The following is a 14,282-nucleotide window of genomic DNA, read 5'->3' as shown; positions in this document are numbered from 1 at the left end:
CAGAGGCTGCTTTACACTATCCTCATTATTATTATTTTTTTGATTCTTTTTTTTTCTTCGTCTTGTTCCAATTGGTTGTTTTCGCTTCCTTATGTTCCAAATCATTGATTTGATGCTTGGCTTCATCCACTGTACTGTTGTTTTCCTCTACATTGTTACTTCATTTAGTGTATCCTTTGTTTCTGACTAGATCTTTTTCATGTTGCTGAGGTCCTCACTAAGTTCCTTGAACATCCTTATAACCAGTGTTTTGAACTCTGCATCTGATAGATTGCTTATCTGCATTGCGTCTACCTCTTTTTCTGGAGTTTGGATCTGTTCTTTCATTTGGGCCATTTTTCTTTGTCTCCTCATTTTGGCAGTCTCCCTGCATTTGTTTTCTATGTGTTAGATAAAGAGGCTTTGACTGCATGTGTTGGTAGTGTGGCCTAATGCAGTAGGTGTCTTGTATGGTCCAGTGGCACAGCCTCCCCTATCACCCAAGCTGGGTACTTCAAGTGCACCCTTTGTGTGGGTTGAGTACTCCCTCCTCTTGTAGTTGAGCCTCAGTTGCTGTTGGCAGATCAATGGGAGGGATTTCCCCAGGCCAGTCAGCTGCAAGGACTGGCTGTGACCACTGACCATCTACCTCCACCCTCTGTGGAGGATCAGCTGTGCAGGGGCAGAGTGAGGCTCTGACATGGTCTGCAGCTGTTCATTGGGTGCGCTGGCCCTGGGGTTTCCTGGGTGGTTCAGCCACAGTCAGCCCCTACCTGTGTTTTGGCCAGGGCACCCTGCCTGAGCTGTAAAGCAATCTGAGATGGCTGCTACTTGTGCTGGGCTTGGAGATTCCCAGGTGAAGCCAAGCTGTGAATCTAGGCTGGCTGCTACTAGTGCCAGGCCTGGGGTTACTTAGCAAGATATGGGGGGACTGGAGGCTCACTTAGCCTGGCTGCTGCTTGTTTGAGAGGATTAAGGAAGTTGTGAATCATGAGCTAAGACCAGCCATTCATCTGGGAAAAGTCACAGTTAACAGTCTGGGTGGGCCTCTACATTGGGTGGGACAGAGCCTTACTGGAGAGCCTCAGGGAATCTCCAGGGCGGGGCAGACAGTATTAGCCAGGTTGATGGAGTCTCAGATTGATGGCTTCCGCCTGCCAGCTCTGTGGTGTGAATGGGTTCAGAAAAGGGACAGTGGCCTCTGTCTGCCTTTTTGTCAGGGAGAAAGCTGTTCCCCAGATCTCGCCTTGATGCCAGACACTTCAGTCTCTCCCAGTGTGCCACTGGTGCCTTTCATGTGGCTACTTTGGTGCTGGAGCTCAGAGGGAGTGAGTCTGAGTATGTCCACATGTGTATTCTTTAAGAGCAACTGCTTGGGACTCCAGAAGTTTCTTCCACTGACTCAATCCCTGCTGGTTTTCTTAGCCAAAAGTTAGGGGGGGCTTATCTTCCTGGCACTGGAACCCTAGGCTGTGGGGCCTTGTGTGGGACTGGGACTCTTTGCTCCTGAGATATCCCTCCTGAAGGACCAGCCCATTCCACATCCCTGCCCCTTCTTCCAGTCTGGATGGATGTGGTTTCTTTAATTCCGTAGTTGTCGGACTTCCATTCAACTCGATTTCTGACGGTTCTGAGTGACGGTGGTTCTGTAATGTAGTTGTGATTCTGATGTGGTTGTGCGAGGAGGCAGGCTGTGTGTTCTCGTGCTGCCCTCTTTCTGAACACTTTACAATTGCAGTTTTGATCTCCCCTTGACTTGTGAGGTGTTTAAAGAGTTTTTAAACTTCTGAGTATTTGTGTGGATTTTACTTTTGTTTTTGTTATTAATTTCTACTTTTATTATATTGTTTTGGTTTGGTACACTTTTTACATTTTGGAATTTGAGATTTCTTGAAGTCTTCATTGGTTTTTAGAAATTCTCACCTCTCACATACTCAAACACTGCTTTTGCTCCACCCCTCCTTCTTTCCAAATGCTGTTAGACTGTGTCACTGTGTGTGTTGCCGTCTTCTCTCTGTTGTTTTCTTTTTTAAAATTCTTTGTCCTCTGCCCTGTATTCTAAATAGTTCGTTCTAGGTAGACCTTCCAGCTTATACCTTTCTTGCTTTGTCAAATTTTCTGTTAAATATACCTATCAATTGAGCCATTTACCATATTTTAAAATTTACGTATTATTATTTTTCAAATCTGCATTTGTTTTTATAGTGTCTAGTTCCTCTTGAAAACTTTAATGCTTGGTTGTATTTCCTTTAACACTGTACGTCCAGCTGAAAGTGTGTGCTGGATCGCCCTGATACCTGGAGCCCAGTGGCTCTGCTCCAGTCGTTTCTGCCCCTCCTGTGCATGCCACCTTAGCTCCCCACGCCCCCGTTCACCTGCACTTGTGTGCGGGACAAGGTGCTTAGCAGTTTATTTGTGGAAATATATTGATTTTTTCTCCTCCAAAGATGGTCGTTATCTCCCAGGGGCCTACGGGCACCAGTGGTCTCAGCCCTCCCCATTCAGTGTCACGGCTGTAGCCTCTGCCCTGAGCATGTGACCCAAAGCTGTACAGCAGCCTTTGCACAGACTGGCTTGTCCCTGGTTCGCTCTCACTCATCATGCCCAGCCCTGGGGGTCTTGCCGTCCCTGAGCTTCCATCCCTGGATGGTTGCAGACTCCTTGGACCATCTGCAAGTCTGTGGCCTCCTGCCAGGCGGCCCACACACCCTAGGAAACCCAGCCCCAAATGGCCCTTTTGTCCCTTTGGAGGGATATGGAACTTGATATCCATTTACTGCATTCAGTGAGTTAGGATATTGTTGTGAAGAATAAAATAACTCAAATTCCAAAAAACAAGGCAACCTGTGGGTCATACACTGTCATGTTCAGAGCTCAGATGGATTTGAGCTGCTGAATTCAGGCTCACTGTTGTCAGAGTACCTGGGCCATTGCATCTCTCCACCTGTTTCTGAAGTCAGCTTCATTCTGATGGAAGAAGGTTCCCTGCAGCCTTGGTGGCTGCATGACTTCTTGTCCGTATCCAAGCAGAAGGGCTTGTCTCTGTATCAGGCAGAATTCTAGGGCCAGCTTAGACCACAGGTCTGTCTTAGACAAGGTCTCTTTCAGAAGTAAACCAACTTGGACAATCGGCATGGCAGTCGGAGCCCACTCCTAGAGGCAGCACGGGGACTCCACGGCAGAAGCATAGAGTGGCGCCAAGGCGGCCACCGTGTGGGTCACAGCGCAGGTCCGGCCAGCTCTTCCAGCCTCTCTCCCTTCTGTCCGCGTCCTCCGTGAAGGGACTGGCACTGGGAGCAGCTTCATTTTTCTGCTGCTTTGGTTGAGCTGCTTTTATCTGCAGATTCACTCTTACTTTGTTTCAAGAATGTTTTCTTCCATAGACCCTTTGGACATGTTTTCCATTTAGTCTGTGTTCTTTGTCAAGTAGTAATAATTACCCACATTTGTTGTGTGTGATTTGTACTCCTTGACTAATCTTCGTCATCATTTCCCTTGTTTCATAATCCGTGTTTTCTCTAGTCCATCCTCCACATTACCAATGTTGTTTGAAGAGTTACTGCTGCTGCTTCATGGGGTTCCTCTCGTTTTCACTTCTGTAGTTACTTTGTTTTCAACAACGGTTTAGTCTCGGAGCTGGACTGCCTGTGCTGGAGTCCAAGCTCCTCTCTGCTCAGCATGGCCTTGAGCAAAGTTCCTCAGCCTCTTAGTTGCTGCCTTATCTGGGCCATTTCTCAGGATCCTGTTTGCATTGAGCAGCCTGGAAGTAAGGAGGCAAGGTCTCCCTCCAGGGCAAAGCGCAGGCTTGTTTCATCCATAAAAGCAGTGGGTTCCCACGCTCTCTGTTCCTTCCTTGTAATACCTGTCACTGTGGTAGCGAGTAACATTTGGGCTTAGGGTGGCCCCCACCCATGAGTCTTGAGGGCCAGGCCACAAGGGGACTGAGATTCTCCTGCTCAACGTTGCTGGCTGTGCAGGGAGCGATGAGGTCTTTTGTGTTGGATCCAGGAGACTCTTGCCTTGCACCAACATTTGTGAACTGGGAACACACTGACTCCATCAGCTTGTGTGAGGTCCCAGGCCTGGCTGCTGCCCTCGTAAGGTGTTTGTGACGTTTGCATGCACTAGTGCGGGCCAGTCACTCACCATGCTGCCTAGGACATAGTGAGTACATACTGAAAGTTGGTTGTGAAGCTGCTGTTTATTTAAATATTCTTTTTTTGTTATTGGCACTGAATTTTGAGGCCAAAGTAAGATATTTCTCAGAAGAAGGTTAAGATTACTAATAGCTGGTATTATATGGTGAAGATGTATATTGTAATTTGTTGGTTTTAGTTTTTTAAGTTAATTGCAAAATAATTATTCATTAAAAACACATTTTTAAAAAGTTATATAGAAAAACTAAAGGAAGCACTTTAAAAAATTTTGTTATTGTTATTCTTTTACAATTGTCCCAGGGAAATGACTTTAATAACAAAATTAAACATTGAGAGAGCAGTTGGCTTTTAACAGTTACTACTTTAATTAGTGTCTGTGTGTTTTGGGCTCTTGATAAATATTGGACTCTTATTCTTCATCCTTTGTTTTAAAAAACATCACATTAAAATTATAACAGCAATGCTTATTTATGAAAATTTATTGAACTGTGGGTAAGTATAAAGAGAGTAAGTTGCTATAAAAGTGTTAAGTCCTAGAGAAAGCCAATTTTCGCATTTTCGTGTGTTTATTTGTAGTTGCTACATTTCAGTTGCCCTGTGAAAGCGGTGGTGCTTCCTGTTAGTGGTCAGTATCAACGTGCTAAGTAGTTCAGTGACTGAAGGTAGCGTAAATAAAGTGTTCACTTTTGTGTGGTTTATATTCTGTCTCCAGTGTAGTGCCAGTTCTTTAGCTTTACTGCGTATTTTGGCTGTAGTGGATACATAGATGCACTAAGATGCAAACACATTCAGAAAATGTAACTGTTGAAATACCAACATCTTTGACCACAGCTGTTCAGAAGGAGAGGACATGATTACACAGTTTCTCAGATGCATTTTCTTCTGTAGTCTTAGTGAAAAGGATGGAAAACATTGTCATTCTGTAGAGGGAAAGGGAGTTAGGAGAGAAAAACAGCTTTTATTCCACTTAACAGTTAACTAAAGCATAGAAGCAGGCATGTTGCTTGGATAACTAGTAGAAGCATGCCAGTGCTGCCTAACACTGTTAGCAAATACTAGCCCATTTAAAGTGTTTGTGTAATTTTATCTGCTTTCTGTAGCTCTTTACGTATGTATATATGATAAGATTCATCTGCTTGGTTTCTGTTACGTAGTGTATAATGGACTTAACGGGTATGGACCATTCTGCAGGTTTCACAGTTGGCTCTGGTTCGTGAGACAGGTCTAGCGCCTACTTGCTCAGAGTGCAGTCCAGTGGGGCTCCATCCCCTGTGACTGGGACACTTTCCTGTGCCCTGCCCTCTTTTGCAGACTTTTCCAACAGTGTTTTTAAATGGATGAAATACGTAAGATTGCAAAGATAGTTATATCGAAATATTATCAATAGAGTAAAATGTCAAATTTGTAGTTTTGTAATGAGCTTTTAAATTTACCGCTTGCCCTGGCCAGTGTGGCTCAGTGGATTGAGTGCTGGGTGGTGAACCAAAAGGTCATCGGTTCGATTCCCAGTTAAGGCACATGCCTGGGTTGTGAGCCAGGTCCCCATTACAATGTGTGTGAGAGGCAACCACGCATCTATGTTTCTCTTCCTTTCTCCCTCCCCTCCCCTCTTTAAAATAAATAAATTCTTAAAAATTTTTACCTTTAATTATAGAATCTAATAATTACTGTAATTTTGAAGTGGTGATGAGGGTAAATGATATTTTGAGATACCTTCAAACAATGAATTCGATCAGAAATCACCTGATTTCTGTTGGTGTCCAAGACACAGGTGTGCCCCCCCCCGCCCCCCGGCTTGCTCATGCATCCATAACGAAGTGGGTGTTTAGAATTCCAAACCTCAAAGGTTGTTAGTAAAATAAAGAGGTAATCTCTCCCTCCAAGATCCCAGAACACTGGATTAGATATATCACACAGATTCCCTATAAGAGCGCTGGCCTGTGTGGCTCAGTGGGTTGTATGTCGTCCTGCCAGCCAGCAGGTCATGGGTTCCGTCCCCAGTCAGGGCCCTTGCCTGGGTTTCGTGCTCGATCCTTGGTCAGTACGAGTTCAGGGGGGGAGCCGGCGGGGGGGGGGGGGGCAGCCAGTCAGTGTTTTTCTCTTATCAGTGTCGTCTGTCTCTCTCTGTCTGTCTGTCTGCCTTCCTCTTTCTCTAAAAGCAATGAAAAAGTCCTTGGGGGAGGGGTTTAAAAACTCACTGGAAGATAACGAGGCTTCGAGAGTCTGTGCTGGGTGTGGGTGAGGGCGGCCGTGACTGGTGCTAGAGTGCTTCTCGCGTGCTGCTGTCTGTCGTGATGTTGTGTCCGTGCGTCTCTGGGTGTCTTTGTGGCGCACGTACAGCCTTTCACAGAATTACTAGAGCTTTGAGGGCAGTAATTTCATAGTTGCCCCAAATCAAAAGGGTTTATTTCTGTGAACTTGACTGTGAGGTGTTTTCTCAATAATGTTATTCAGTAGTGTTTAAAAAATAAGGAGAAAACCTCTCTATTTTCAGATTTCATCTCATAGTCAGCATATGTTCCTCAGTAACGTGGCCTTAGTAAATGTTACCATTTCTCTTTAACCTTAATCTAGTCGGGCAGCCTGTGCGCTCCAGTGAGGTGCTGTACTGGGCACAGTAGGACTGCATGTGGCTTTGACTCCCGGCTTTTTAGCCAGTGATCTTGAGCTTGTTGTTTGACTTTGAGACGTTAGTTTGCTTATCTTTTAAATGAGGATATTATGTCAGACATTGTTATTTTTTAAAAGGGAAGGGTGAAGCAAGAGACTGATTAGGCACACTTCTGCCTGCCTGCCCAGTATTAGCTGCACCCCCCCGCCCCAGTCACAGCCAGTGCCTCCGTCAGCACAGTCCTGTCTCCTGACTGGGTCCCACCGGGGGATGGATCCCGATTCTGTGTGTGTGCTGGCTACCATTTGAGTGGGATGTTATTTTGTTTGGTAAAAAATCATTCTAAACTAACCATGTATCAACTCCCTAGCACAAGGCTAGGAGGTGCCGAATAAACGAGTGTTCTCTTTATTCCTGCGACCTCTCACAGCACAGTTTCACAGTGTGCGACGTGACACCGGAGTTCAGGGTCCAGGGGGTGAGATCCAAGCAGAGGGGAGGTCAGTGTGTGGTTGGAATGTGGATGTCAGAGTAGCCGCCACGCGCCCACACTCACTGCACAGTTAGGGTGGTGGGCTGCAGACTTCGCATGTGCTGCCTCCTCTGGTCCAAAAGGTCGTCTTACGCCAGGTGGTTTCAGTGACTACCTTTTCAGCGATTAGCACACTGAGCTTTGCTAGGAAACCACTCAGCTACAGTGTAAATTCTGGACCGTTCAATTCCAAGCTTTTGATATTGACCACCACGGCAAACAGCCTTGGCTATTACTTTGAACTTGCTGTGTCACAGAACCAGCCTTGGAGGACTAAGTAACAGTTGCAGGCGGTGGAGCCACATTGTGTGAGGGCAGCTTCAGATCTGGCTCACTCTCACATCCGGTCCACACCGGCTTCCCCAAGATTCGCCCAGCACTTGATGCTGGCTGACAAGCTCTTTGAGGACACCCTGCCCGGAGGGTCCTCCAGCCTGCTTACCACCGCACAGGCGCCACCTAGTGGTTCCGGATGATGAGACCCTGCTGGGGTTGAGGATGGGATCACCCTCTCCCCTCACCCCCAGGGGTGCAGTTTCTTGGCGTCAGGCACATGCCCCTGGTGGTGTACAGCAGTGCATTTTTCCTGGAGAACTGTGCAGAACCACGTCCTGGCACCAGAACCCATCCCTCCGTTGCCTCTGGCCTCATGGTCGTTTCCTGCAGGGTAGCGTGGTTCCTGTCCTGTGGCCTAACTTGACGTCTCCTGAAGACTCCGCCTTGGCTCTGATGGACAGTGCCACCCGCTTATGCTACTCAATGAAGGACAGCAGTTTTAGAAAGATAGGTTCTGTGATTACAGTTAGTTCACACCTTTACGGGTACCTTTTTCTTTTTTGTGGTTGGAAGTGCTCACTTATATATTATTTTACATACACACACACACACACACATATATATATATATATATATATGCTATATTATAACTGCTGCTTAGTGAGAAGTCACTAAGGGGACAGTTGAAAGGGCCGCAGAGCTGAGGTGCGTTCTTTCCCATTCGTTAGCTTGTGGAGTGGCTGATAATTAGAGGGCATGGCAGTTGTTGTAAATGAACTATAATTACGAGTTATAAGTTGCCAAAAACCTTTTTTTAAATGAGTTACATGGAAATACATTTGTTCTGTCAACCAGCTGCTATAACTGGCACATAAGGTTTTCCACAGTCACCAGTAGTAGGGAGCCTCTCAGAGGGCACTGTGATTGGGGACAAGAAGTATGCCATGTTTCATATTATTTGATTCCCGTTTTGCAATAGAGAGTACATATAAACAGTATTGTTGATGTACGTAAACTTTTCCTCTCTGTTAGTGAAGAGTCATCATTTGTGTTCCTCGTTTTCCTGTATGACATGTGCTCTGTAGCTAAATTCACCGAAGATTAATGTGCCGGCAAAATGACTCTTTATCCTCTCTTGTTTCCTACGAAGCAGAGATCAAAGAGCAGTCTGCGGAAGAGGATGCGGAAGCCGAGGCAGACGGCGGCAAACGGCCCGCCCCGGCCCTGCAGCGCTCAGTGTCTGAGGAGTCGGCCAGCTCCCTGGTCTCAGTTGGTGTTGAAGCCAAAATCAGGTCAGAGAGTGAATGCAGCTGGTTGGAGATGGTAATGGGGTGTCTGTAGAGGCCATTCAGCGAGTTCAGCCTGGGACGTAAACCTGGGCGGAATTTTATTATTGAGTTGCTTTCAATTTCGGGGTGTTGGCCTCTGCATGCAGTTGGGGGAGTGCTGTGTCTGCGCTCAGGTGGTTGCAGAGCGGAGCGGTCCTCTTGAGTGCTCCTCTTCTCGGCCAGAACGGAAGGGCATCACCAGGACGCTCTTCCTGCCACAGGAATCACTGAGCTCTTATCATTAGGGGCATTGTGATAGCTACCTGTACACCTTTTTCTCATGTGACTTATTCTGTCTTTATTCTTTAAAAAAAGAAACAGGCCCTGGCTGGTGTGGCTCAGGGGTTGAGTGTCTTCCCGCAAAGCAAGAGGTCTCCAGTTTGATTCCTGGTCAGGGCACAGGCCTGGGTTGCAGGTTCGGTTTCTGGCCGGGGTGCATATGAGAGGCAACCAATTGATGTTTCTCTCTCACATTGATTTTTCTCTCTCTCTGTCTCTCTGTCTCTCTCTTCCCCTCCGTCCCTCCCTCCCCCCTTCCTCCTCCTCCCCTCAAAAATAAAAGGGAAAGAAACAGGATTTTATAACTTAAATGTGTAATTCAGCTTTGAAGTCTTTTATTTTATAACTTTATCTGAAAGCCCCGAGGAAAACTCCAAAATCACCCACTAAGTGACTATTCCCATCTCCTGGAAACGCCTGCTTCCTCTGACTTTGCCACACCTCCCTCCTTTTTGTGTCCTCGCTGGCTCCTGCCCTTGTGACCCTGGAATTCTCAGTGGTCCTGCTGTGGGGGACCAACAGTGGTCTGGACCAGGACATACAGTCTTTCTCCGCACCCAGGGTTCAGGGTCCCCCCATCCCCCATTGTGTCCCCTACCTGCAGGTGGCCTCCGCCATTGCAGCATGGGGGTCTTTCCTCGCCCCCACCCCCAGCCTAAGGGTTTTGTCCCCCAAGAACAATGGGGAACAGTGTGGGTGGGTCCTTGTGTCTCCCCAAACTGCTGCTGTCCCCCGGCGCAGGCTGGTCCCATGACTGGCACATCCTCAGGACCCCTCCCCTTGTGCATGTGCCCTGGGAGGTCCTTGGACGCTCTGTGCCAGTGGGTCATCGATGTCTTCTGTTCGCACACTGTCTCACACTTGGCCTCTAGCAGTTTCTGACATTTTTTGCTGACTTACTCCTATCCTGCTTATATGACATCGGGTGTCCTCTTCTCTAGGTGAAGCGGTGCTTGTACTCGTTTCTCTCTGGACGTGCCTGTCATTCAGGGCAGGGGATAGGTGGCCCTGAGACTAATGCAGCCTGGCCGGTCAGGAAGGGGAATCTCTCCATTGTTTGGAGAGTTTTGGTTGCGAGGGAGGGAGCAGTGTTCTGCCACTTTCTACGTCCAAAGTGGAACCAGAGATCCCTCTGTGCGCCCCCCAAAGTTAACAAGTCACCCTGAGATGTTTGACTGCCCTTACTCCTGCGTCTCTTCCAACCTTTCCTAACGCTTCAGGTAGTGTGAGTACTTCTCTAGAAGTTTTTTCAGGTGGGCCTGTTGTGTGGTGAAATTTCTGAGGTCTTACAAGGCTGGGAATAATCTTACTACACCTTCACATGTGAGTGATGGTTTTGGATACAAAATGGCATATTAAGATATTTTGGTCAACACTTTAAAAGTATTGCTTGGTTTTCTAATCAGTGTTGTTGGCAAGGCCGGCAGCAGCTGGTTGTTGCTGCGCACAGCTGATGTCTGCAGGGAAAGAAGGAAGCCAGACATGGGGCGTGTGCAGAGAGAATGTCACAGACCAGAGAGCTATAGGACTAAGATGACACTGTAAAGGATAAAAATCTTTTTCCTATCTGACTCTACTTTTCTGAAAGTAGACCTCATTTAATTGTGTGTGTGTCAATAGTCAACACATTCATCATTACAGTGAAATAGGAAATACTGAAAAATGTAAATGGGCAACTTTCATAAACAAGAGGAAATCAGTTGAGGGAGACCCAATCTGAATTTAACTTCAGTTTAAAATACTACTGAGAGCCCCCGTCTAGCTGCTGTGTGGGACGCCGCCCGAGTCATGAGCCACTTAATAAACCCAATTAGATCAGATCTTCAAATTAAAAAGAACACCTAGAAAGATTATAGATTATTCCTATTACCTGTTAATGCAAGACACTATGGCAGTTCACGGGGTGGGGACAGCAGAGGTAATACTGGTGGCGACTGTGATGCCTGAGAAGAAAGATTTGGGGCAGCTGCAATACATGTATTGTTTTTAAAATGTATCATTTCCTCAGGTCCTTCATTAAGTGTATATTCCATAAGTTTATATTGTTTTTTGTCCATTAACTTTTTAACATAGTTTCTTTTAAAAAATAATAGATTTTATTGTTTAGAACACTTTTTGGTTTACAGAAACATCCAGCAAATGGTACAGAGTTCCTGTTGCCAGCCTTCTCCCACCTCAGTTTCCCTGCTTGATTGCATTGTGCGTTGGTGTGATGTGTTTGTTACAGACGCTGCACCACTTTGCGACATTGCCATTACCTACAGTCCCTGGGTCACACTGGGGCTCACCGTCTGTCTTCCGTAGTTCCGATGAACGCGTCACGTCAGGTGTCTGTGGCAGGCCACCGTGCACCCTCGGAACCAGTGTCTCTGCTCTCCGCCCGCCCATCCCTTCCCCGTTCCCGTCACACCCTCCCGCTGCCCCGCCGGTGCCCACTCACACTTGCGTTTTATCTCACTCCACGTGGGGGTGTGGTAATATATTACACACACAGGGCGCTCCATGAAGTGGGGAAATCAGACTTTGTCACCACGCGTCTTACAGAGCCCGTGTATGACTGCATGGCCGTTAAACCCCGCCCTCTTCCCCAATCTTAGCTTTGCTTTCCTTACTGTTTTTAATACTTTGAGTTTCTTGAATCAGATTTAAAAGAAAATTATGTTTCTAGGTACAGACTATAATTTTTTGATTTTGGTAGGGTTACTATTTAAAAAATCATGCTGTGGAAAAGTAGAATTATAGATGCCTAGTTGTTTTGTTCTTATGCTGGAGACATTAAAAAGCTTAGCATATGCTAAAAACACTAATTGCGAAGTGCCTGTGTTTATAGTTGTCACTATAAAAAGTTAAATAAAACTACTTTCTGCCCTGTCTCCCTTCCTTTAATTCTTCCCAGTGAACAGCTCTGCGCTTTCTGTTACTGTGGTGAGAAAAGCTCCCTGGGACAGGGAGACTTAACACAGTTCCGAGTGGCCCCTGGACTGGTCTTGCCGTGGAGAAACCAGCCTTCCGGCAAGAGGGACACGGATGACAGTGGGACCTGTGAGAAAGCACAGAACCCTGCGCCGCGAAAGCAAAGAGGACAGAAGAAGTAAGCTCTCAGATTTGAGCGGGCGGTGCGGGAACCGAGAAACGTGTTTTCTCCGCATTGCCTGTGACTGCAGAAACGGCGTTGCTACTGAAAATTTCTCCTGTTTGCAACGCTCATAGGGTGCTCTGTGACTCCCCATTAGCCCGACAGACGCTCCTTTTCTGTTTCTTCTGTATTTTTAAAAAGTTTATCTTCATTGTATACTAACAAAATCAGTGTGATCACAAAAGTTAACTTTAGGAGAAAACTTTGAAGGATGTAACACTCATGGAAAGTAGATAAAAAAGACTGATGGAGTCTTTCCTTCCTCAGTACATTTTAGTGGTTCTCAGGAGCAGGGCCGCAGCGGGTCCTTTCTCGCCCATCTGGCCGCTGAGCTTACGCGTGTGGTCCAGAGCACGCTGAGTGGTCTCGTAGACTTACACAGCCCAGGGTGGTCCTGCCTTCTCTCTCAGTAATGATTCTGTGCTCACAGTGCCCTTTCTAACATGAAATAAGGTGCTCTTTTTTCTAATGAAACAATAATTTACGTAGGTACTTGTATAACTATGTATTTGTGTTTATATTCATGGTCAATATAGTTACCCAAAACTCTTTTCAAATATGTTTACTTCCCAAGTTAAAAATCTTTTCATCTGTTGTAGAGTTTGGGTTCAAGGCCATCTTCACCTGTGGACTTGGCTTTGGTAGTGGAGGGAGTGGAATTTTCTGAGGTCCACTAGAAAGTGTAAAATTAATTTGGCTTAGAAGGCTCCCCAGTGCTGCCCCTGGAGGGTGATGACGTAATGGTGCAAGTGCTTCCCTGGCGTGGGTCCAGGAGGAGCGCTGAGGCATGGTTGTGCTGCGCTGGCTGGGTTGGCTCCTTGTGGACTGCTGCCAGAGCCTTGAAGACCTGAAGAAGGAAGTGAGGCAATCCCAGGAGAGGATCTTCTAGAAGAATTTAAGGTGGAGCAGTTTAAGGGAGTCTAGAAGTGCTGAATTTTGAGTGTTGCTCTTATAAAGACCACTGCTAGGTCCTGAACACAAGCTTTCCCTGTTGACAAAGCGAGTGCTCTCATCCTAACAGAATACGTTAAAGTCCAGCGAACTGCCAGTGTCCACTGATGATTAGTGCAGTCGTGGACAGGACCCGTTGTATCTTACATCTTCCTGTTCTGCTTTGAATAATGGCAATTTTGTAAACATGTGTTCCGGGAAGTACACTCGGGCTTCATTTACTTATAAGTTAATTTTTAGTGAAAATCTATGAGTGGAGATGATAATTATGTAAAAATAGCCTTCGTTTATGAAAGCCTTTATACACACTTCATGTTTACCACATTATTAAGTAATGACAACAAGCCAGTTAATGGACCTTAGGAATAAAGCACGTTTATAAAATTTGGAAATCATTTAGGGGTAAACAATTAATTTAGCTTGGTGATGATTCTAAATATTTACAGAATATGTTACTAATGGACTATAAACCAGATAAATAGCTTTTTTTTTTTTTAATTTGTAAGAGAGGTTTTAAAATAGTTTTCCCTTCTGGTTTGCTGAATACAAGAATCCATAATCAAGGATTCACTTCTCCTTTCCTCTTGTTTTAGACTTAACATGGTGGGGGCTTGCATTTCAGCAGGCTTCTCTCCATGTTCCTTCCTGGGCAGGGGTGCTGTCCTCGTCAGGGTGGGCACCATCAGTGTCCTGGTGTGTGGTACATACAGACCAGCGGGTCATGAGGCCTGGGGGGAGCTTTGAGTAAACCACCTGCTAGGAACTGGTTCACAGTAGGCTGGTTAGCCATCCCACTGATCTTTGTACCCATCCCTCCTTCATATACTGGTGCAAAGGAAATCCATTGAAACGATACATTAGTCTTCATGGGTGGACTGTTAGTCCTTTCCCCCCTCCCAACAAAATACCAATGATTGACAATGAAGAATGTGTTTGTAGGGATGGAGATTATATTTATAGGAAAGTGTGTGTTCTCCTTCTACTGTGGATATTTATAAAAATGAGAATTTAGAATTACCATAGCATGCTAAAC

General features: G+C 46.1%; 1 protein-coding gene across 14 annotated transcripts in view; it reads left to right on the top strand.

Annotated features, from left to right (window-relative positions):
• The window catches only part of KMT2C (lysine methyltransferase 2C), a 208,016-nt gene that overhangs the window by 67,795 nt on the left and 125,939 nt on the right, over positions 1-14,282 (top strand). For 12 of the 14 annotated variants that reach the window (XR_008427049.1, XM_053925983.2, XM_053925991.2 and 9 more), the window contains 2 exons: positions 8,706-8,847; positions 12,059-12,253. Coding sequence is in view for 13 of the 14 variants with exons in the window: in XM_053925983.2 (XP_053781958.1) it covers positions 8,706-8,847; positions 12,059-12,253 (337 nt within the window). In the remaining variant the exon portion in view is untranslated. The remainder of the gene's footprint in view (positions 1-8,705; positions 8,848-12,058; positions 12,254-14,282) is intronic. The other 2 variants (XM_053925995.2, XM_053925984.2) reach the window with 1 other exon arrangement.

The sequence above is a fragment of the Desmodus rotundus genome, chromosome 6 (assembly GCF_022682495.2).
Source record: "Desmodus rotundus isolate HL8 chromosome 6, HLdesRot8A.1, whole genome shotgun sequence".
NCBI classification, from domain to species: Eukaryota; Metazoa; Chordata; class Mammalia; order Chiroptera; family Phyllostomidae; genus Desmodus; species Desmodus rotundus.
Note: the sequence above shows the minus strand (reverse complement) of the source record. Positions and strands in the feature narration are given on the sequence as shown.